At 46.5% G+C, this 22,563-nt stretch overlaps 1 protein-coding gene across 1 annotated transcript in view; it reads left to right on the forward strand.

Moving 5' to 3' along the window:
* Nucleotides 1–212: 212 nt before the first annotated feature.
* LOC147894410 (uncharacterized) overlaps nucleotides 213–22,563 on the forward strand; it is a 33,109-nt gene continuing 10,758 nt past the window's right edge. Inside the window, exons 1-2 of the mRNA XM_087385145.1 lie at nucleotides 213–780; nucleotides 982–1,099. Of these exons, the coding sequence (XP_087241271.1) occupies nucleotides 286–780; nucleotides 982–1,099 (613 nt within the window). The 5' untranslated portion in view covers nucleotides 213–285. The remainder of the gene's footprint in view (nucleotides 781–981; nucleotides 1,100–22,563) is intronic.

A 22,563-nucleotide genomic window follows, 5' to 3' on the forward strand; every position in this document is an offset into this window, starting at 1 on the left:
TTGCCGGGAGAAGACACGGTGGCTAGCTGGGAGAAGACAGGGTGGCTAGCTCCTCCCCCCCCCTCCTCCCCCCACCTGGGCATCTTAAAACTTTTACGTGGTTGGTCACATGGATATATAGCTTCTCACATTTGTATCTTGAGAGCTGAGCTCATCCATAAACCTTTGCTCTCAAACCAACTCTCTCGCATTCTTCTTGTGCTTGAGCTGATCATCTACAATGCACTTCACCTCCTCGCCTTGCCTCATTCGCCATCTTCGCGCGTGACATTTCTCGTGAATTCAATGCCAGGCTTCCTCAGCAATAATGGCCTCATCCGCAGTTGGAGGACCTCCCTCTTTTCTCCTCCCGGTCTCTTCCGCAAGTGCTCGCAGACCGTTTGTCCGTCTGCTGAAGATTTGCCAGCGTGCACGGACGTCCAGGAGGCTCCAGTCCCTCATCAGAGTACAGAAGAGATCTGTCCTACGTCTCTTAAGCGAGAGTTGCTGTGGGCAATCAAACGAATATCAAGTAAGAATAAGAAACATCTCCGTGGCTCCATGAAACAATGGCGGATTCCAGCATGCATTGACAGGACTGTGGAAGGGTTGCCGCCGTTTGTTAAAGAGGGCAGCTTTCTAATTTACCTGGATAGGTTGCAAGTACACCAATGCTGGTGGAAGATGGGTTATCCAAGATTCATGTGCACGAAGTTCTCGTTGGACATTTATGATTCCACCTGGGATTTTGATACACCGCAGACAAGATTAATCTGTAGGGTTGAGGTCTATCCTCAGCAGGTAAGTTATCGGCTGTAACCCTTCGTTATTGAACAGAGTCAGAATAGTGAACTAGTTTTTTTTGTAAATATAAGACCGCATGATCATCTTCTACATGATCCATCCACTTTTCATGGGTAAGGTGGTGCTCGCTTTTGAGCGGCTGTATTAAATTTTTTTTTTCAATACTTCTCATCTGAGAACTGCACATGGGTTTTGCAGGTAAACCTAAAACGAGAGGACGAAATCATCAATATCACATTTGTGAATCCCATACGATGGGGGAAGCGTTGCCCCATCATATTTTCTGGAGAGCAGGAGTGCAAAGGTCTTAAAAAAGGTGACCCTTATGCCTGAAGCACAAAACTTGTGATAAGAGAGAGAGAGAGAGAATCCTAGAGTGCCACAACAGCGACCTACAGCATTGTAGGAAAAATAATCCCTACTAGTGACTCTTTTTTCAGCCAACAATTAGCAGTGGGAGCATTTCATGGGTCAGCAAGAAGGTCTCTCCTCCACAGAAGCTGAAAGAAAGAAAGTCTATTAACGTCCACTGGAGATCAAAAGGTCTATGGGACAGCAAGAAACCCTCTAGTACATCTGCTTTAGGGAGGGCACATGGCAGCTCCCAAGGAGTGCATAAAGCAACCCAATTATTTAGAGTACCCACATGATATTCTGGAAGAGTAAACAGCCATACATCAGTTTATTTTCCGCAAAAAGGAGGGCTAATTATATTACTTTCGAAACAAGGATTACAAGAGACTCAACAGCAATGCTGGAGCACAGGGATAACTCCCACCCGCGAAACTACAAGCCACACAGGGCTAAGCATCAAACTGTTGCAAAATGCTGTCAAAACAAGAAGCCCTAGTATGGGTCTTTTGAAAACCACTAAACCGCGAAACCAAAAAAGCTACGGATCCTTGATGAAGTGAATCCTGGAGGTACTCGTGATCCAAGAAAGTATGGATCCCTCCTCCACTGAGCTCCCGTCCACCATTGAGCCCGCCCGAGGGCACCAACAGGAAAAGACCCGCCTGCATGAGCAACCACCGCCTGACAGGGGGCGAGTCCGCACTCCAGTAGCCCGCTCCACGCATCTGTAGGCCTCAACCTAGTTGGGGTGCCTCCTGGTACGACAAGAAAGAGTAGAGCCCCAAGAGAAGGGATCAAGTCCAGTAGCCTTGCGGATGGAGCCAAGAGCCGCCGCCCTGTGGGTAGAAAGTCTTCGAGACAGTGAACCATCAACTGATATGACTCCTCTGAGTCAACATCCAGCAATTGAGGCCGACCATGACCAAGGTGCCAACCACGATCAAGAACCCCTGCTAGGAGGAAATCAGTGAAGCCACGTTGAGGTAGCAAGGTTCCACGAGCCAGTGTAGCTCCGAGATCGGAAGCGCCAGGATCCCTGTTGTTGAGCTTGACCATTAAGAAGAGCTCTTGACCACCATGGGGGATTTCCTCTGGCAAGCTCCAGAAGCTCCTGGTAATATGTGATTTTGTTGTAGTAGCACCTGGCAGGCTCTGGCAGCTCACAACTGATGATATGGCTCCTTCTGGAACTGATTTGGCGAACTCAACCTAAAATAAGAGCTCTAGGCCCTTTTTGTAGTCTTGTGCTAAAAATAACAATTTTTAAGTGCACCACTCTTTTGGCTCCCCTGTTGTACACTTTGGTCCTAGGAATTAATTGCCTAGTAACTGGGCACACATTCACTATTTCCAAGGGCCCACTAGGAATTTTAATTCCCCAAGTCTTGCCCCATGGCCGGACCCTTGCGCCCCAGAGGCTCAAGGCAGTCACACGCAAATTACGGGAGTCGCAAATCAAAAGTCCCATAATTTCACGTCCTCGTGACAACTGGTTTCTATTTCAACATACATACAAGGAGGGAGAGAGATGGCAGATGAATGAAAGGTGAATGAAGAATGCTACGTGAGATTCACAATGAAAGGGTGATACCCTTTCAGTAATGTCCCTTGAGATCACTCAAGTTCCATCTTCCCATTTACACCTACCCTTAGCCTATGACCCATGCATCTACCATTCGATGCACCTTAATGCACCCTTTCCTTACTATTGCCCCTAGGACCTAGACACGTGTGCACATTTTATTAATAGAATAATTGTCACATGTCCAAATTTGATGCCGTCTGAAGCAGCGGCTCCAGTTCAACTAGTCCTATCTACTGAGATGATCTACTGCCGTAACAAATCGGTCGGTGTCCATCATAAATACAAATACATGTTACACCATTGGTGTATAATAAATAATAATGTTTAAATGTCTACTAATCACGGATTAGTGAGTTCTCTTATCATGACACTCCCTCCTGCTTGAATGGGCAGAAGTCCTCTTCTGGATCTTCTATTGTCTCTTTCTCTTGCATATGCTTTTCTCTTTTACTTTTGCATTTGCATCTCCTCTTCATAATCTTCAAATAGTCTTCTCTTGGTAGTATGCGATCTCGTCTGAATCAGAACATAAATCTCATCTTCAAGTTCTGGTTCCTCTTGATGCTGAATATTTAAAATGCAGAAGTACCACTGCAGTGCCTCTTCAATATCTCTTCATGCTCAGAATCCTCTTCTGAATACGAAGCTGCTGAAATATCTTTATAGTAACCTACTCAATAAGCTGAAACATATTCTCAACAAACGGGTCAGTAATAAAACGATTCTCCCACCCAATTGTTTCATTGAATGAGGTGGACCTTGGCTATAGATGATTTTGTGATGAAGAGCTTCTTAATCTATAGAAACTATAGATCATCAATTCCTTTTTCCAACTCTTCTATTTCAACCCTATTCATCCTATAAGACGCTCTACATGGAGGAGAAGATTCTTTATTCTTTGTCCATACTCTACAATGAATATGCCTACTCTCTATTCAGTTCACACATCCATACACCAGTGTTGGCTGAATGGATAGCAGTTACTCTTGGTTCTATGTCCACCGTAGAGCCCATGGATGCTGTGGCTTATGTTTCTTACATATGAAACATTAACCCTCCTTAATTAGCTTTTTCTTCTCATCGTCAGTCATGGAAGGAAATGGTATCCATCCAGGACGTGATTGCTATTAACATTTTGTACAATAGCTTTTTTATTTCCTTTGAAGGGTTTACGAGGATTCAGTTTTCTCTCAGCAATCTCGGCCAATTTAGTGAGGACTTTTAATGTGGTTGGGTTGAACATTTCAACTTCATATCTCACTTTCAGGGCTAGGGCTGCTAAATACTTCTTCCTTCTATCATCCTCGCTCTTCTCAGGTAACTCTAAAGAGAGTTTTCGGAACCTAGCTGTAAATTCAGCGGTACTCTCGTTATCGAATTGCTTGAACCTTTCCTAGCGGAAGGTCAATTCTTCTTCATGTCTCGGATGCATGAAAGTGGCCTTAAGCTGCTCTACAAATTTTGACCATTGAAGAATAGGCTCTTCTCCCGTTTGTGATAAGGACCACCACATCAAAGCATCCTTCTGTAGATGCAGTGTGGCAAGAGCAAGTTTCTCGTGATCGGTCTTATCTTGATGGGCAAAATATAGCTCAAAATGGTGAATCCAATTGAGGATTTTAAGTGCCTCTTTTGCTCCATCATACTTTGGGAATTCTATTCTCTCTCGAGGTTGGAATTTGGCTCTCTTCGAGGGGGTACTTAAATCATCATCCCCAAAATTCAGCACTCTCTTGGTCCCTAATTTTGTCATAATGGACTGCTCAATCATATGGCTAAGTTGAGAAGCCAGCTTATCAATGGGGGACTCCTCTCTCGCTCTTGCACTTGGATTATAATCCATGTGTATGGGATTTTGAGTTAAAGGCGTATGGTAAACTTAGCGCCTTGGTCTTGGATGCACTTGTTTCTCCCTTAATTTCTAAAGGAAAACTCCCTATCAAGAGATTCTTGAAGGAGAGATGAAGGCAATTCTATACGTGGGTTATCATACTCAATATGTGTGTAACTCTCGTCTACATTATCCTCTTTAGGAGGAGGTGATGGTGTTCTCTCCCTACTTTCTTCTGGCTGTAAATTGGTGCACTCCGTTCGGGCTACTTGTTTTGAGTGGAATGGAGCTCTAGGTACCCTTATAGGGGGTACTTGGTGGGTTGATCACCCTCTTAAAATCTTGTTCCAATCCGACTTTTCGTTGGGGAGAACGGGAAGGGGGGGGGGGGTTCTCTTTTCCTCATAGTTTAAGAGTTTTAAAGGTCTATTCGCCGGGGGGGGGGGGGGGGGGTAGGGCGGGAGTCACCCCGTTAGGACACCCCGTTCCCCGTCCAAAGTCCCAAAAAAATCAGAGAAAGCCCTTACCCCAGGGGTTCCAAATTTCAGGCTTTCCAACATTCGTGCCTCCAAATTCCTGCATCCACAAGGATCCTACAAAGCTTTCCTCCAATCCTGTTTCCCTTCAGGGTCTTTAGCAAACCTCGGTCTTTTGTTGAAGGGCCGGCCAAAAGGCTGCTTCGCACATAGATCTGCAGGCCTCCACGTCCTTCCTCGTCCGAGATTGTGCAACGCCCCTTCATACCTGCCTGTGTGCGTCCTTTTCGTACGGCCCTCTTCTCGTACAGCTCCTTCCCGTGTGCTCTGCTACATTTCATTCTATCCTTTTCAGGAACTGTCTACATGTTGCACAAGTTTAGGTTTGAAGAAAATCTTTGTTGTATCATTAATTTTTTTGTATGTTTCTATTTTAAACTCTAGCAAGGGAAATTTTCAAGATTCTAGGGAAGTATACTTGGTCCAGGAACTAGAAATCTCCCAACCGTCAAATCTAAAATGGATTACCATGGCACTCCTCCCAAATGTTTTTGGAATAAAATTTTTGGACGACCATGACCAAGAGCCCTATCACCACCAGCATCAATTAGGCAAGAAAGAAGAGTACTCATTCTAAACATGAATGGTCTAGTTCTCAAATTGGTCGATTCAAACTTTGGCAAGGTAGTGCCAGATTGTGCAGAGTTTATGGAAAACAAGAAGGAGAAACATACAGTAAACCACCTAGTATGTATGGAAGTTGAGTTTTTCTTGACTTTTGACTAAGTATGAGCTTGGAGATTATTTTGACTAGTGAAGGGGGATCACATACTTAGATTTTGCTTCCCCAACCATCACAAGTATTGAAGCATGTCATAGGCTAGAAACTATGTGAAAATTGATATATTTTCATTAGCCCTAAATCAGTCATCCACAAGAATCTCAAGTCCATTTGGGCCAAGTTTTGTGATTTGAATGAAATGCTGCTGTCCTACGTGCTTGCGCCTCTCTCGTGCTCATTACTTCTATTTCTCTTCCCGTCCCGGTCGTGGATTGTCGCTGCTCTGATACCAAATGTAAAGAACTGATTTTTCAAGAATGCTAATGTGTGCAATGCATGCAGAATTTTAATGCCGATTCGCCCTCCAATGGCGAGAGCGCCCTCGTGAGAGTACTTGTTTCTATTTCGACCTACATGCAAGGAGGGAGAGAGATGGCGGATGAATGCAAGGTGAATGAAGAATGCTGCGTGAGATTCACAATGAAAGGGCGATACCCTTTCATTAATGTCCTTTGAGATCACTCAAGTTCCATCTTCCCATTTACACCTACCCTTAGCCTATGAACCATGCATCTACCATTCAATGCACCTTAATGCACCCTTCCCTTCCTATTGCTAGAAATGATGCAACAGAGGGTACGCACAGCAGAAGACTGATAGAATAGCCTAGGAGCTCACACAGTGTGGTGTGGGGTGTGGAATCACAAACTTCTTAAACTTATGTGCATAGCATAGGTGTGCAGACTCATCAATAGACAATGAACCAACCAGATAGACAAACCACCAAAATAATTCCAATGCTAATGCTATGGACACAATTACAAAAGAGATAGATCCAGAGTCTTACCAATGGTGTGGTCCTCTGATCTTACCACAAGGTCCTCCTATCTGCCGGCTATCTCTAGACTCGAGCCCGCGTGCTCCACCTCGAGCGTCTGTAGACTTTTTGTCGAGATCTCTTCCACCTTGCTGTCTGCAAACCAGCCTAGGTGGGCAGCACCTTTGCTGAGCTAGGTCTGCAACTCTCCAGCCTCTATGTCCTCCTGGATGTAGGCTCATAGGCTGCTGGGGTCTGCTGCTCCTTCTGCTCTCTGAAGTGCTGCTTCAAGTGATGAGTAATGAGGGCCTGGAGGCCCTCCTTTTATAGCCCCTAAGGGCTGCTGATAGAACCGACCAGTCTGGCTGATCAGATGTTAAAAACCGACCAGCTTGTCTCCTTTCCAAGCTCTATATAAGGGCCTCTGCCAGGCCCTTTTGAGCTGCTGTGAGGCCCCAAACTTTGCAGGGTACAGCTCCCCTGGTTCGCCCATCTCTAGGCCTGGTTGGCTGGTTCCAACCAGCCTCAGCCAATGGCCTGAACCAAGCCTGCTGTTCCCCCTTTTTGCTGCGCCACTTTCCAGGTCTGTTGCAGGTCGAGATCTTGCCCACAGCTTTTGCCACGTGGCTCGCCTTTCTTCTGGGTATACTCCGCCATCTGGTGCTGCTCCAGATCTGCCTCTTCCAGGCCAGATCCATGCTAAACATCTACAGCCATTATTCTGTCCATGAGCTCCATCTGTTGCAGCTACCATGGCTCTTCTAGGTACCTCACTTTTCTTTATTCTTTGATTCCTGCGCACATGGAGCAATGCTGCTGCTCATGTGTCAGTCTCTCAATCCCTAGGTGTTAGAAAATACCCAACAGAGGGTACACGCAGCGGAAGACTTATAGTAATGCCCAGGAGCTCACACAGTGGTGTGGGTGTGGAATCACAAACTTCTTTACTTATGTGCATTCAATAGATGTGCAGACTCATCAATAGACAATGAACCGGCCAGATAGAGAAACCACCAAAAAATATATATTTCTGTCCAAAACTATGGACACAATACAACAGAGACAAATCCAGAGTCCCACCAATGGTGTGGTCCTCTGATCTTACCACAAGGTCCTTCTCCTATCTGCTGGCTATCTCTAGACTCGAGTCCGCGTGCTCCACCTGGAGCTTGTGTAGACTTTCCGTCCAGTGTGTTCTTCTCCACCTTACTGCCTGTGAATCAGCCTAGGTGGGCAGCCCCTGCCAAGCTTTGTCTGCAGCACACAGGTCACTGTTCCACTGCTCCAACCTGCTTGTGAATGGCGGCTCCAGAAGGTATGATGATCTCAGCACCTTGCTGCCCTAGAAGATAGCCAAGGTCCAGCCCTTCCTGGCTAAGTCTGCAGCCCTTCAAGCACCCTCTCACCTTCTGGATATAGGCCCAGAGTGTGGCTTCCTGCTGCTCCTTTCTGCCTCCTGGATTGCTGGCTGCTGGATGGTGAAATGAGGCAAGAGCCTCTCCTTTTATAGGCCCTGAGGCCTGGCAAAAATACCGACCATTCTGCCCTGACTGGGCCGACTGGACAGACCAGGTTGGCTGGCCCAACTCGAACTGGTTGGCTCAGCCCAACCAGCCCTATATAAGGGCCCTTTGCTGGCCCTTTGTTCCATGCAGGGTCCAGCTCCTTTGCTGCTGTCCTGCCACCTGCCAGCCCTGCTTGCAAGCCATAGACCTGCCCATAGACCCCCACTATACTGCACCTAGCTGCAGCCCTTTGCCGGCGCCTTGTCCTGGCCGTACCCCTTCCGTACATGCCTTGCAGCAGCCCGTACAGATCCGTACAGCTTTGTACCCTGCTCCGTACACATACTGATGTCAGCGCGCCTTTCATAGGGTCCTGCTGCAGTCCACTGAGTGCCTCATGCCAGGCCTGATCCAAGACACTGTGTCCCCGCCATCTTCCTGCACATGAGCTGCTCCTGATGCAGCCATTCATCCTTGGGATACCCCACCAATCATGAATGCTCCAGATCTGTCCCAGATCCACACATCCAGGTAATCTCTCTTTGGGCACGTCTTGCCCTAGGTCTCCCTCCCCCACGCTCTCCTCATTTGGGGGCTTACAGATGGGGAGGTGACCTTTCCAACACCCCCTCTCACCGACACATCCAGGCCCAATGCCAACACGTCGATGAAGATGCTCCAGTAACTCCTTGGTCGTAGTCCTCTGGAACTTTTCGATGTCGAAATCTTTTCTTGGCTTTTCATCCAGTGGCTCCTGCTCCACTAGGTCTGGTTCCGCTTCTGCACACCATCTTGGTACACAGGTCCATCTTTGATAGCTCCCACACCTGTGTGAGCCTCCTACTTGAGCTCACACAGTGTGCGGTGTGGGTGTGGAATCACAGACTTCTTTACTTATGTGCATTCAATAGGTGTGCAAACTCATCAATAGACAATGAACCAAACCAGATAGAGAAACCACCAAATAATATATTTCCGTCCACAACTATGGACACAATACAAAAGAGACAGATCCAGAGTCCCACCAATGGTGTGGTCCTCTGATCTTACCACAAAAGTCCTCCTATCTGCTGGCTATCTCTAGACTAGAGTCCGCGTGCTCCACCTCGAGCGTGAGTAGACTTTCCGTCTAGAATGATCTTCTCCACCTTGCTGTCTGGAAACCAGTCTAGGTGGGCAGCCTCCTGCAAGCTAGATCTGCAGCACAAGGTACTTCTTTCTCCTCCTGACTGTAGGCCCAAAGGTAGCCCTGCTGCTGCTCCTTCTGCTGGTGGAATTGCTGCTCCAGATGATGTTGAAATGAGGCCTGAATGGTCTCCTTATATAGCCCTCAAGGGCCTGGCCAGCCAACCGACTCAGTCTGTACAAAAACTGACTGAGTCTGTATAAAAAACCGACCCCACAGTTCCCCATTTATGGGACTGTGGGCTGCCCTTTTGGGGCACACATAACAAGGGCCCTTGGCCCATCTTTCAAGGGCAGATGCCCTATAAATATAGGGTCCAGTCCAGCCTCTGATCCCCCTCTTTGCTGCGTGATCCTGCGCCACTGTCTGCCTCCATGTGAGGCCTGTTCCAGCCTGCTGTGCTGGCCTGCCAGGTTTGTATCCAGGCCCCAAAGTACTGCTATTCCTGCTGCTGTTAATGCGCCTTGTTCAGGGCTTGCTGCAGGTCGGGATCCTGCCTGCAACCCTTGCCATCCAGATCGCTTCTTCCGTGACTGCATCCTGCCATGAAGACGCCTTGAGCTGCCTCTGTCAGTCCCTTCACTAGCACCTGGGTGCCATGCTTTTGTGCTTAGGTTCACCCCCCCCATGCTCTCCTCATATGGGGGCTTACAGATGGGGCGGTGACCTCTCCAACACCCCCTCTCACCGACACATCTCAGCCCAATGCCAACATGTCGATGAAGATGCTCCAGTAACTCCCTGGTCATAGTCCTCTGGAACCTTTCGGTGTCGAAATCTTTTCCTGGCTTTTCATCCAGTGGCTCCTGCTCCACCAGGTCCGGTTCTGCTTCTGCACACCATCCTGGTACACAGGTCCATCTCTGGTAGCACCTCCTGGTACCACCTCCTTCAGTCACATTCCTACCTCTGAACTTGAGCAACCATACCATTGGTAAGATCAGAGGACCACACCATTGGTGGGACTCTGGATCTGTCTCTTTTGTATTGTGTCCATAGTTGTGGACGGAAATATATTATTTGGTGGTTTCTCTATCTTGCCTTCGAACTCGAGCAATCCAGCCGTCACGATCTTCCAGTTTGTCCTCCTCATAATGAGTGAACAACCTGGAGTCTTCCAGGCACCATGCTCTGAGGGTTTGTTTCAACGCGTCCTTCTTTTGGCAAGGTCTGCAACAAAAGTACATCTCCAGATCACCTGGACTGCGAACTTTAAACGCACTTGACTGAACCTGAGTCACCCTCCTTCTCGCAAGGGCACAATCCTCCAGTCGTGGAAGTCGATTCCCTAGAGCTTCTGAATCAGGGTCGTCCTTCAGCAAGGTCCCTGCCTACAGGCTCCCACACTTGTGAGCCTCCTACTTGGGCTCTGATACCATGTTAGAAAATACCCAACAGAGGGTACACGCAGCGGAAGACTTATAGTAATGCCCAGGAGCTCACACAGTGTGCGGTGTGGGTGTGGAATCACAAACTTCTTTACTTATGTGCATTCAATAGATGTGCAGACTCATCAATAGACAATGAACCGGCCAGATAGAGAAACCACCAAAATATATATATTTCCATCCAAAACTATGGACACAATACAACAGAGACAGATCCAGAGTCCCACCAATGGTGTGGTCTTCTGATCTTACCACAAGGTCCTTCTCCTATCTGCTGGCTATCTCTAGACTCAAGTCCGCGTGCTCCACCTGGACCTTGTGTAGACTTTCCGTCCGGTGTGTTCTTCTCCACCTTACTGCCTGTGAATCAGCCTAGGTGGGCAGCCCTTGCCAAGCTTTGTCTGCAGCACACAGGTCCCTGTTCCACTGCTCCAACCTGCTTGTGAATGGCGGCTCTAGAAGGTATGATGATCTCAGCACCTTGCTGCCCTAGAAGACAGCCAAGGTCCAGCCCTTCCTGGCTAAGTCTGCAGCCCTTCAAGTACCCTCTCACCCCCTGGATATAGGCCTAGAGTGTGGCTTCCTGCTGCTCCTTTCTGCCTCCTGGATTGCTGGCTGCTGGATGCTGAAATGAGGCAAGAGCCTCTCCTTTTATAGGCCCTGAGGCCTAGCAAAAATACCGACCAGTCTGCCCTGACTGGGCCGACTGGACAGACCAGGTTGGCTGGCCCAAGCGACCTGGTTGGCTCAGCCCAACCAGCCCTATATAAGGGCCCTTTGCTGGCCCTTTGTTCCATGCAGGGTCCAGCTCCTTTGCTGCTGTCCTGCCACCTGCCAGCCCTGCTTGCAAGCCATGGACCTGCCCATAGACCCCCACTATACTGCACCTTGCTGCAGCCCTTTGCCGGCGCCTTGTCCTGCCGTACCTCTTCCGTACACTGCCCTGCAGCAGCCCGTACAGATCCGTACAGCTTTGTACCCTGCTCCGTACACATACTGATGTCAGCGTGCCTTTCATAGGGTCCTGTTGCAGTCCACTGAGTGCCTCATGCCAGGCCTGATCCAAGACACTATGTCCCCGCCATCTTCTTGCACATGAGCTGCTCCTGATGCAGCCATTCATCCTTGGGATACCCCACCAACCATGAATGCTCCAGATCTGTCCTAGATCCACACATCCAGGTAATCTCTCTTTGGGCACATCTTGCCCTAGGTCTCCCTCCCCCACGCTCTCCTCATTTGGGGGCTTACAGATGGGGAGGTGACCTTTCCAACACTAGGTTCCCCCCCCCCCCCATGCTCTCCTCATATGGGGGCTTACAGATGGGGAGGTGACCTTTCCAACACCCCCTCTCACCGACACATCTCAGCCCAATGGCAACACGTCGATGACGATGCTCCAGCAACTCCCTAGTCGTAGTCCTCTGGAACACTTCGATGTCGAAATCTTTTCCCGGCTTTTCACCCAGTGGCTCTTGCTCCACCAAGTCTGGTTCCGCTTCCGCACACCATCTTGGTACATAGGTCCATCTCTGGTTACGCACTTGAAGATACCAAGCACTGCATGCTGTGCGTCACCTTTCTTGGACTTGCCACCGTTAGGCTTACCCTTTCCTTTGCCAGTGAAATCTATCGCCAGCAATGCCTTGTCGTCTTTGTCGTTGTTGTAGAGCTTCTCCCTAGCTTCTTCCTGTAGCAATAATGGACCCAACTCCTCAAAAGTCAGAGGTTTGGTTCGCCTTCTTTTTGCAGTCCTTCGCAAAATGTCTTGGCGTGTCACAATAGAAGCACTTCTTCTTCTGCTTCCTCTTGAAAGTATCCTCGTCATCAAAGTCGTCTTTCTTGGACTTGCCACCGTTAGGCTTGCCCATTCCTCTGCCAGTGAAATCCATCGCCAGCAACGCCTTGTCGTCTTTGTCGTTGTTGTAGAGCTTCTCCCTAGCTTCTTCCTGTAGCAGTAATGGACCCAACTCCTCAAAAGTCAGAGGTTTGGTCCTCTGTCTTGCTGTCACAGTCGTAACAAAGCTTTTGAAACTCCGAGGTAGCCTCCTCAGTACCATTAAGGCCCCATGGCACGAGTCCACCTTCTGACCAATTGATGCCATTTGATCCCTCAGCACCTTGACCTTCGTCAAGTGGTCATGTACCGAATCTCCCTCTTCCATATCAAGGTTGTAGAGCTGATGCTAAAGAAGCAAGATCCAAGATGTGTTGTCTGTCTCCTCAGATCCTTCAGAGTGACCCACGCCTCTATTGACGTATCGGCCATCTGGATGTGAGGAAGCACAGAGTCCGTTGTAGTCCCAATGATCGATGCCAAGGCATGGGTATCTCTGTCTTCCCAGGCTTCAAGCTCCTCCGTCTACTGCCATGAGTATATTCCCTTGTTTGTCCACCATGTCCTCCGGCTTCGCCTCCACTCCCGTTGTTAGTTTCCACAGCTTCCGAGCCACTAAATGACTCCGGATCTTCACCTTCCAAATCAGGTACTTCGTCCCGTCCAATTTCCCAAACTCTCCAAAGTTAGGAATAGTGAAAGAAAGAAATCTGGGGGATGAGGAAGGGAGAGCAGGGGCTAAAGAGGTCGACATTTCTGCTGCTAAACCACACAGCAAAGTCGATCAAACTCAATCTTCAATAGACTAGAACTCTAAACGCAGCTGACTGAACTTGATTCACCCTCCTTGCGAGGGCACTGTCCTCTAGTCGTGGAAGTCGATTCCCAAGAGCTTCTAAATCAGGGTCGTCCTTCAGCAAGGTCCTAGCCTTTAGGCCCCCACACCTGTGAGCCTCCTACTTAGGCTTTGATACCATGTTAGAAATGACCCAACAGAGGGTACGCACAGCGGTAGACTTATAGAATAGCCCAGGAGCTCACACAATGTGGTGTGGGATGTGGAATCACAAACTTCTGAAACTTATGTGCATAGCATAGGTGTGCAGACTCATCAATAGACAATGAACCAACTAGATAGAGAAACCACCAAAATAATATATTTCCATCCAAAGCTATGGACACAATACAAAAGAGATAGATCCAGAGTCCCACCAATGGTGTGGTCCTCTGATCTTACCACAAGGTCCTTCTCCTATCTTCCGGCTATCTCTAGACTCGAGCCCGCGTGCTCCACCTTGAGCGTCTGTAGACTTTCTGTCCAGATCTCTTCCACCTTGCTGTTTGCAAACCAGCCTAGGTGGGCAGCACCTTTGCTGAGCTAGGTCTGCAACTCTCTGTCCTCTTGGATGTAGGCTTATAGGCTGCTGGTCTGCTGCTCCTTCTGCTCCCTGAAGTGCTCCTTCAAGTGATGAGTAATGAGGGCCTGGAGGCCCTCCTTTTATAGCCCCCAAGGGCTGCTGATAGAACCGACCAGCCTGGCTTACCAGACTGCTGTAAAAAGCCAACCAGGTTGGCTCCTTTCCAAGCTCTATATAAGGGCCTCTGCTAGGCCCTTTTGGGCTGCTGTGAGGCCCCAAACTTTGCAGGGTACAGCTCCCCTGGTCTGCCCATCTCCACTATGCTTTATGAACAAACGACCTACATCTTCAACGTTGGCCGTTTGTTTGCAGGGAATAAGCATACAATTTTTACTAAAGCGACAAACAATAGTAAGACATTGAGTGTTATGTGTATTGTGGATGTTGGAAGTGGTCCCACGAAGTCCATACCTATGTCCTGGAAAGGACCGTTGGGCATTGGCAATGGTATAAGTAAGCCAACCACTTTCTTGTGGGAAGCCTTGACCTTTTGGCATATCCAACAATGCTGAACATGGTCGTATACATCCTTCCGCATCTTTGGCCAATAGAAATAGCGCTCTAACTTCTCCAAAGTACCATTGATACCTTGGTGGCCACCTGTGAGGGCGTCATGGGCATCATGAAGAAGTCACTGCCGTTTGTCTTTGAGTATACATAATCTTTATTTATAGAAAAGACAACTATCCTCTAATGAGTAATGGCGTGCAGCAAGTGTCGTGGCTAACTGGAACTGGGTGCCAAACTGTGCTAACTTCGCGTACTGCGCCTTCATACTAGCAAGATCCTTTCCTTCGATTTTGAAACTAGTGGCCTTATCAATGTTCTGCATTGAATCTTTTTGACTGAGAGCATCGGCAACGGGGTTGTTTTTGTCGGGGACGTACTCGATCATTCCCCCAAACTACTGGAATATTTGGATCCACCGTCGCTACCGATCACTCCATTGTGAACTAGGTATTGTCTGAAGCCATTTAAGGGCTTGGTGATCTGTCTTGACCATAGTTACTATCAAACGCGTTTGGTTGGGTTAGCAAACGTTTGAAAAAGGGGCGTTTGGAAACTCCAAACAAACCTTGCTTTGCAAGCCCACGTTTGAAAAACGTTTGAAATTTTGGATGTTTGAAAAAGCCCTAAAGTCAAAAATTGCATCGATTTTTGTGTTTTTTTTGGTGCGCCCGTACTTTCGCCGTTTTGGACGCCGTACCTGTGCTTGTACCCCCGCACACCTATGCTCCTCGACTTGTCCTCAAGCTGTACGTACTACGGTGTACCTATTCTTTGCTGCTCTCCAAGCCTCAAGGCCCTACATAGTACAAGGCTCAAGCCTTGTACTAGCTACTGCACTGTAGATAGTTGACAGTGCAGTCCTAAAGGCTCAATGCCATGATAGGCCCTAGATTTCATTGTTTAAAGTTTTTAGATTCTACCTAGTAGCTATTTAGTAACTAGCTAGTGGTTACTAGCCTTGACATTGATGAGTAGGGACATAATCAATTTCAAGTTTCATATTTTGCAACTTAAGTTCTAACTTGTAAGCTGTTTTTTGAGAAAAAATGTTTTGTAATTTTGTTTCAATTTATGGTTCAAGTTTCAACTATTTGAAAGTAAAAAATGAGAATTGTGATTGATTCAGTAGTGGATTGTGGTCACTGGTAACATGTAAGTTGTAACTACTAACTAGTAACTAGTTTTGGGTTTAAAAGTCTAAATTTTCATGAAATTTGAAGCTTGTTTGTAGTGCTATTACTTGTAATGATAGACTATAGTATGTCAAAATATGCAATATAGCATATTTTTTATTGAAATTATGACATATTAAAAAACCCACGTTTTGAAACTCCGCCTAATTTTTTCCAACTTATCTAACGTTTGGAAACTCCAAACGTTTGGAACCTTCAAACGTTTGATAGTAACTATGGTCTTCAGACCAAATGGCATGACGACGAACTTGTAATGAGCTTGCTCTGTCCGAAAAGCCATCTTTGGGATGTCAGCTTAAAAAATACGGACTTGGAGGTAGCCCCTCTTGAGGTCGATTTTTGAGAAAAAATTTGCGCCATTGAGTCTTTCCAAGATATAGTCAATGCGGGGCATAGGAAACTTGTTACTGACTGTAAGCTTGTTGAGTGCTCTGTAGTCTACACATAATTGTGAGGACTTATTCTTCTTTGCCACAAATAGAATTGGTGCAGCAAATGGTTGTAGGCCATCTTTTGGTGGTTCTAGTGATGCCCTATAGGCCATGGTATGTGCCTTGTAGGCATAAGTGTAGGCACTTATAGTGTTAGTGCCTTTTAGGCCACATAGGACACTTAGTCCTATGTGACACCTAGGACACTTAGTCCTAGGTCTAGGTACAAGTACTTTGTACTTGTGTGTTATCTTCCATCTAAGTTTTGACGTGACTACCTATCTATCGACTCGTTACGTACCTGCACTCTCTCCTTCTTCGTTTCGTACCTACAGTGGTATCAGAGCAGGTTTTGCTCTTGTCTTCGAGCTCTACTCAGCCCCGGAGTCCTCCATTGCTCTTTGGGAGTCTGCTGCTCTACTGGTCGACATATCTTCAGCACCTGCAGTTTTTTTCGAGTACCTGAGCCGTACAACCTGTACGTGAATACGTACATCGCCGTACTGCATCCACGTCGCCGTACCGCATCCACGTCATCGTACTACATTCACGTCGTCGTACTTGCACGTTGCATCGCCGTACTGCACGTCGCCGTACACCTGCGCGTCGCCGTCGTACATCTGCAACGCTGTATCTGCGCATCGTCGTACATCGTACAGATGTACTTAAGCTGACTGTACAGCTGTACACTGTACTTGAGCTGTTCGTACAGCTGGTACTTCCCTCGAGACTGCAGTACAACTATTGCAAGTGTGAAGTCTCTTGCAGGACTTTGGCATAAATTTGGGGCTTTCAATACCTTCATGAGAGATTCGGGATTTGGTCTGGAATTTCTTTTTGATTGCAGGACATTGAGTCATTTTTGCAGGATATTGAGTCAGATTTGAAGGACATTGGGTCAGATTATCATACATTGGGTCACATTTGCAAAATTTCAGCAAAATTTGGGGCTTTTCTGCATTTGCCCTCTTTTTGGCCTATTTGCCCTCAATAAATTTGGGGCTTTTGCCAAATTTGCTGTTTTTGCAGTGAACATTGCCTGTCATAGTCACATTTGGGTCAGATCTGCATTTGCCCTTTGATTTGGGTCTGAAATTTGCAGATATTTGCTGTCATTTTTGGGACAGCCAGCTTTTTGCAGTGATAGCCTTGAGGCTTTTGGGTTTTCAGGTCTTTTTCAGGTTATCACAGTTGCTATGGCTGGGAACAATCAAGATTTATTTGGAGTTCTTTGTGAAGATGATAAGTTGGATGGCACCAACTATCCGATGTGGTCTTATCTCATGAAACATATTCTTGTTGCAAAGCATTTGTGGAATATTGTTTCTGGGGCTGATCTGAGGCCAGCCAATGCTACAGTGGTTGTTTCTACTGCTAGTCCTTCTGCAGGGGGTACTCCTCCTGATGCCTCTTCCTCTAGCACTCCTGCTGCTGCTCTTCCAACTCAAGAACAGTCAAGATGGGATGCAAGAGATGCAAATGCACATTCATGCATTGCTTTATCATGCAAGAGAATCATTATTCCACACAAATTGGCTTCTCTCTATCAGATTCACAATGAAGCTCGTGTTGCATATTTGAGAAGGCAATTACAGGAAGTGAATATGAATGAAGGTGAGTCAATGGATGCATATTTGACAAAGGTCAAGGACCTCATGGAACAGCTTGCCAAGATTGATGAGGTGGTGCCAAATTCACAGCTTGTCAGTACCACATTGAATGGACTACCAGATACATATCAAGGGTTTGCTACAACCCTTCGATTAGTGGCCATGGGTAAATCCAGACCACTATTCTTTTGACCAGCTTGTTACTTTGCTTTTGCAGGAAGAGCAAAGTAGAGCTAACAGACAAGCCATTATTCCTGATCATGCATTTACTTCACAGCAGACAGGAAGAGGCAAGGCTTTAAAGCCTATGGGCAAGCCAAAATCTACGCATAGCAGCTGCAATTCCTCCCATGCATCTAAAAATACAGCAAATAAGGGAAAGAAGAAAAGATGCAACTATTGTCGCAAGCCTGGACATGACATTTCAGAATGCAGGAAGCGCATTGCTTCGGAGAAAAAGAAAGCAGGATTGACAGTTAATGCCTCACATGCTATTGAATCCCATGAGCCAGCAGATGCTTCACATGCACATGCTCTTCAGGATGATTGGGCATGGGCTGTCCATTGCTCATTTGATCCCTCCAAAGCTGATGCACTCTTTACTGCTAATGATGCTCAGTCCTGGTACTTTGATAGTGGTGCTTCCAAGCATGTCACATCTTGCAGACAGTTGTTTCATTCTCTAGCTGATGCACCTCGAGGGGGGACTGTTACATGTGCTAATAATGCTTCATATGCTGTAAAAGGAGTTGGAGATGTGCAGCTCACATCCATTTCCAGCCATCCTGTCACTCTGACAAATGTTCTTTTTGTGCCTGACATTGAAGTCAACTTGATTTCAATTTCAGCAATTGCTACTTCAGGTTTCAGAGTAATTTTTGATGGCTACAGATGCCTAGTATATGATCTTCGTGATGACAATGCCATAGTTCTCACTGGCACTTTGCAAAAAGGGCTTTATCACCTTGATCATCATCTAGCTGCACTTTCTATTGAAGCATTGGCTATTTCAGATTCACAGCTTGCTGAAACTCATCTTTGGCATGAGAGAATGGGCCATCTCAATTATAGAGCTCTTGCAAAGCGACATTCACAGCAGATGGCAAATGATGTACCTCAGACTCACACAGTTTCCAAACATGTGTGTGAGGGTTGTCTTTTGGGTAAGATGCATCGATTTCCTTTTCAAAAGAATTGTCCAAAACTCTCACAAAGGAAATTGCAGCTAGTACACAGTAATGTCTGTGGCCCAATGAGGACAAATGCCATTGGGGGGTATAAGTATTTCATGACTCTCATTGATTATTTCACAAGATATTGCTGGGTATATCCTTTGAAGGCCAAATCTGAAGTTTTCTTATGCTTTCAGAGATGGCTGAATATGGTTGAGAATGAATCAGGAAACAAGCTTGTCACCCTCAACACAGATAGGGGGGGTGAGTATATGTCAAAGGAGTTTGATGCATTTCTATCCTCACGGGGCATTATTCACTCATGCACTACTCCTTACACTCAGCAGAATCCTGTTTCTGAAAGGAAAAACAGGTCCACAATGGAGATGGCCAGATGCATGCTTAAGGCCAAGTCTTTGCCCAATAAATTTTGGCTTGATGCAGTAATGTGTGCCAACTATGTGCTGAATAGATCACCTACATGGGCATTGAAGACTATTACACCTTATGAAGCATGGAAAAGCAGGAAGCCTTCACTTTCACATATGAAAGTTTTTGGGTCTCTTGCATATGTTCATGTACCATCTCAGTCGAGACATAAGCTTAATGACAAGGCAATCAAATGCATATTCATTGGTTACAACCAGGAGAGCAGAGGGTATAGGTTATATCAACCAAATACTGGGAAGATTATTGTCAGTAGAGATGTGATCTTTGCTGAACATTCAGCTTCTCCTCTTGTGGACTGCAAAGCAAAGCCAGATGTTGACATGTTTGATGCCTTTGAATCTTGGTTACCTCTGCCATCATCAGAAGAGGATATTGACCAGCAACATGAGCCTCCTGCAGGTCCTCCACTAAGCAATAATCAGCCACAACCTCATGCTGATTTGCAGGTTTTTCTTCCGGCACAAAATGATCCCACTACTCATGATGCAGTCATTGAAGAAAGAGCTGTCAATAGACAGCAAAGGCAAGTTCCCAGATGGCTTCTTGATACATTGAGGGACAGCAAACAAGATCAGCCTTTTGCTGCCCGGACAAGATCAGGGAATAGACAGCATGGTCACTTTCTTGAGTTTGCACTCCTTGCTACAGCTTGCAATGAAGAGCCTTTGTGCCATAAAGATGCTTTTGACAGCAAAGAGTGGATGGATGCAATGAAAGCTGAGTTACAATCTATTGCCAAAAATGACACATGGGAATTAGTAGATCTCCCACCTGGCAAGCATGCCATTGGAATGCGGTGGGTCTACAAATTAAAAAGGAAATCTGATGGCAGCATAGATCGATACAAAGCCCGTCTTGTTGCAAAAGGGTATGCTTAACAACAAGGCATTGACTTTGAGGAGACATTTGCTCCCACATCCAGGATTACTACCATTCGATGTGTCATTGCCATTGCAGCCCATCATCATTGGCAAGTGCACCAACTTGACATCAAGACCGCTTTTCTTCATGGGGATCCACAGGAAGAAGTCTATGTCACACAACCTCCTGGCTTTGAGGTTGTCAATTCTGAAAATAAGGTATGCCGGCTTAGAAAAGCCCTTTATGGTTTGAAGCAGGCACCCAGGGCATGGTATGCCAAAATTCATGCACACTTACTATCCCTTGGTTTTCAGAATAGTCCCACAGAACCCACTCTTTATGTCCGTGGGAGTGGATCTGAACTTTTAGTGCTGATTTTATATGTGGATGATATGTTTATCACGGGCCCAGATACTCAGCAAATTGCAGCTTTCAAGGCTGATTTGCAGCAGATTTTGACATGTCAGACATGGGACGGCTCCATTGTTATTTGGGCATTCAGTTCGCTCATGTTGAGGGGGGTATCATGATGTCTTAGTCCAAGTATATTGGACAGCTCCTTGATCGTTTTCAGTTTGAGGATTGCAAGCCAATCTCTACTCCAGCGGACCCTGGCTTCAAATTCTCAGCTCATGATGGGAGCCCACCATGTGATATCACTCTTTATCAGCAGGCTGTTGGATGCCTTATTTATTTATGTCACACCAGACATGACTTGCAGTATGCAGTATCTCAGCTCAGCAGATTCATGCACATGCCCAGTTCACAGCATTGGGAGGCAGTGAAGAGAGTCTTCAGATATCTCAGAGGCACTCAGGATTTAGCCCTCTTCTATGGTGATCAGGGTTTGCTTGTTCCGACACCAGAGTGTCACATACTGGCAATTGTTTTTTGCTTGGCAATTCATGTATTTCTTGGCTCAGCAAGAAGCAACCGACAGTTGCCACATCTAGCTGTGAGGCTGAGTACATGGTGGCTTTCACCGCTACAGTAGAGTGTGTTTGGATTCGACAGTTACTTACAGATCTTGGTATTTGCCAAACATCCTCCACTATTGTCTACACTGACAGCCAGTGTGCTTTGGCCATTGCGCGTAACCCAGCGTTTCATGCGCGTACCAAGCATATTGAAGTTCATTATCATTATGTTCGGGAGCGGTTGTCAGCAGGAGACATAGAGTTGTCCTATCTTCCCACAGAGGAGGACATCGCAGATATGTTTACAAAGGCACTTCCTCGTCCCAAGCTCGAAGTCTTCCGATAGGCTTTACACTTGGTTCCCTTTGTTACATGATCTGACATTCCTTGTACATTCATAGGTGGCTATATCCTTTTGGATGAACATGTGCCACCATGACCAGAAACTACCAGGTATTCTGAGACGTTTCCAGAGTACTTCAGCCCATCCCATGGAGGGGGCCATCTTCTGGTGGTTCTAGTGATGCCCTATAGGCCATGGTATGTGCCTTGTAGGCATAAGTGTAGGCACTTATAGTGTTAGTGCCTTTTAGGCCACATAGGACACTTAGTCCTATGTGACACCTAGGACACTTAGTCCTAGGTCTAGGTACAAGTACTTTGTACTTGTGTGTTATCTTCCATCTAAGTTTTGACGTGACTACCTATCTATCGACTCGTTACGTACCTGCACTCTCTCCTTCTTCGTTTCATACCTACAATGGTGAAGATGATAGTTTGATAAATCCTGCACGTAGTAACTGAGACAACTTTTGCTCTAATTCCCCTTCCATAGACTTGGAAAGTCGGTAAGGAAGTGTGGAATCTGGAATCAAATTGATGCGATGGTCTTCCGGTCTGTTTGGAGGTAGCTAGGGTGGCAGATCATCCTGAAGCATGATGTCTTGGAACTCCTGAGTAGATCCACACCGACTTGCCCCATTGGAGGAGCAGCTTGAACTGCAGTGATCTGGCCCTGGACATAAACGAGTGCACACATGGCAACCTACACATGCATGTTGAGTACACATAAGTAAAGAAGTTTTGGATCCGCAGTCAAACAGGTCTGTGTGAGTTCGTGGGCTATTTATTCAGTCTTCCGTTGCGCTATACCCTGTTTGGTTCATTTCTAATAGATTCAATTAATGATACATTAAAACTTTAATTGAAGCGGTTTCAGAGTTATTAGGTTTCAATCGGTGACTCCTAGAGGTCCATGTCAATTTGAAGTGTCTACCTCTTGACTTGGAGAAACCTCTGATGTCTTGAAGGACCTTAAACCATCAATCTATAATGAGGAAGAAAAAGAGAGAAATAAGGACACTATTAATACATAACAAAAATAGCTTCATTTTCATGGACCGAAAATCTAGTTGTGGAAGTGAGTCTTTCCATGGGTAATATAGCATATAAATATTG

Source organism: Dipteris shenzhenensis, chromosome 14 (assembly GCF_047967505.1).
Source record: "Dipteris shenzhenensis isolate YYH24624 ecotype China chromosome 14, Dip_SZ_1.0, whole genome shotgun sequence".
Classification (NCBI taxonomy): domain Eukaryota; kingdom Viridiplantae; phylum Streptophyta; class Polypodiopsida; order Gleicheniales; family Dipteridaceae; genus Dipteris; species Dipteris shenzhenensis.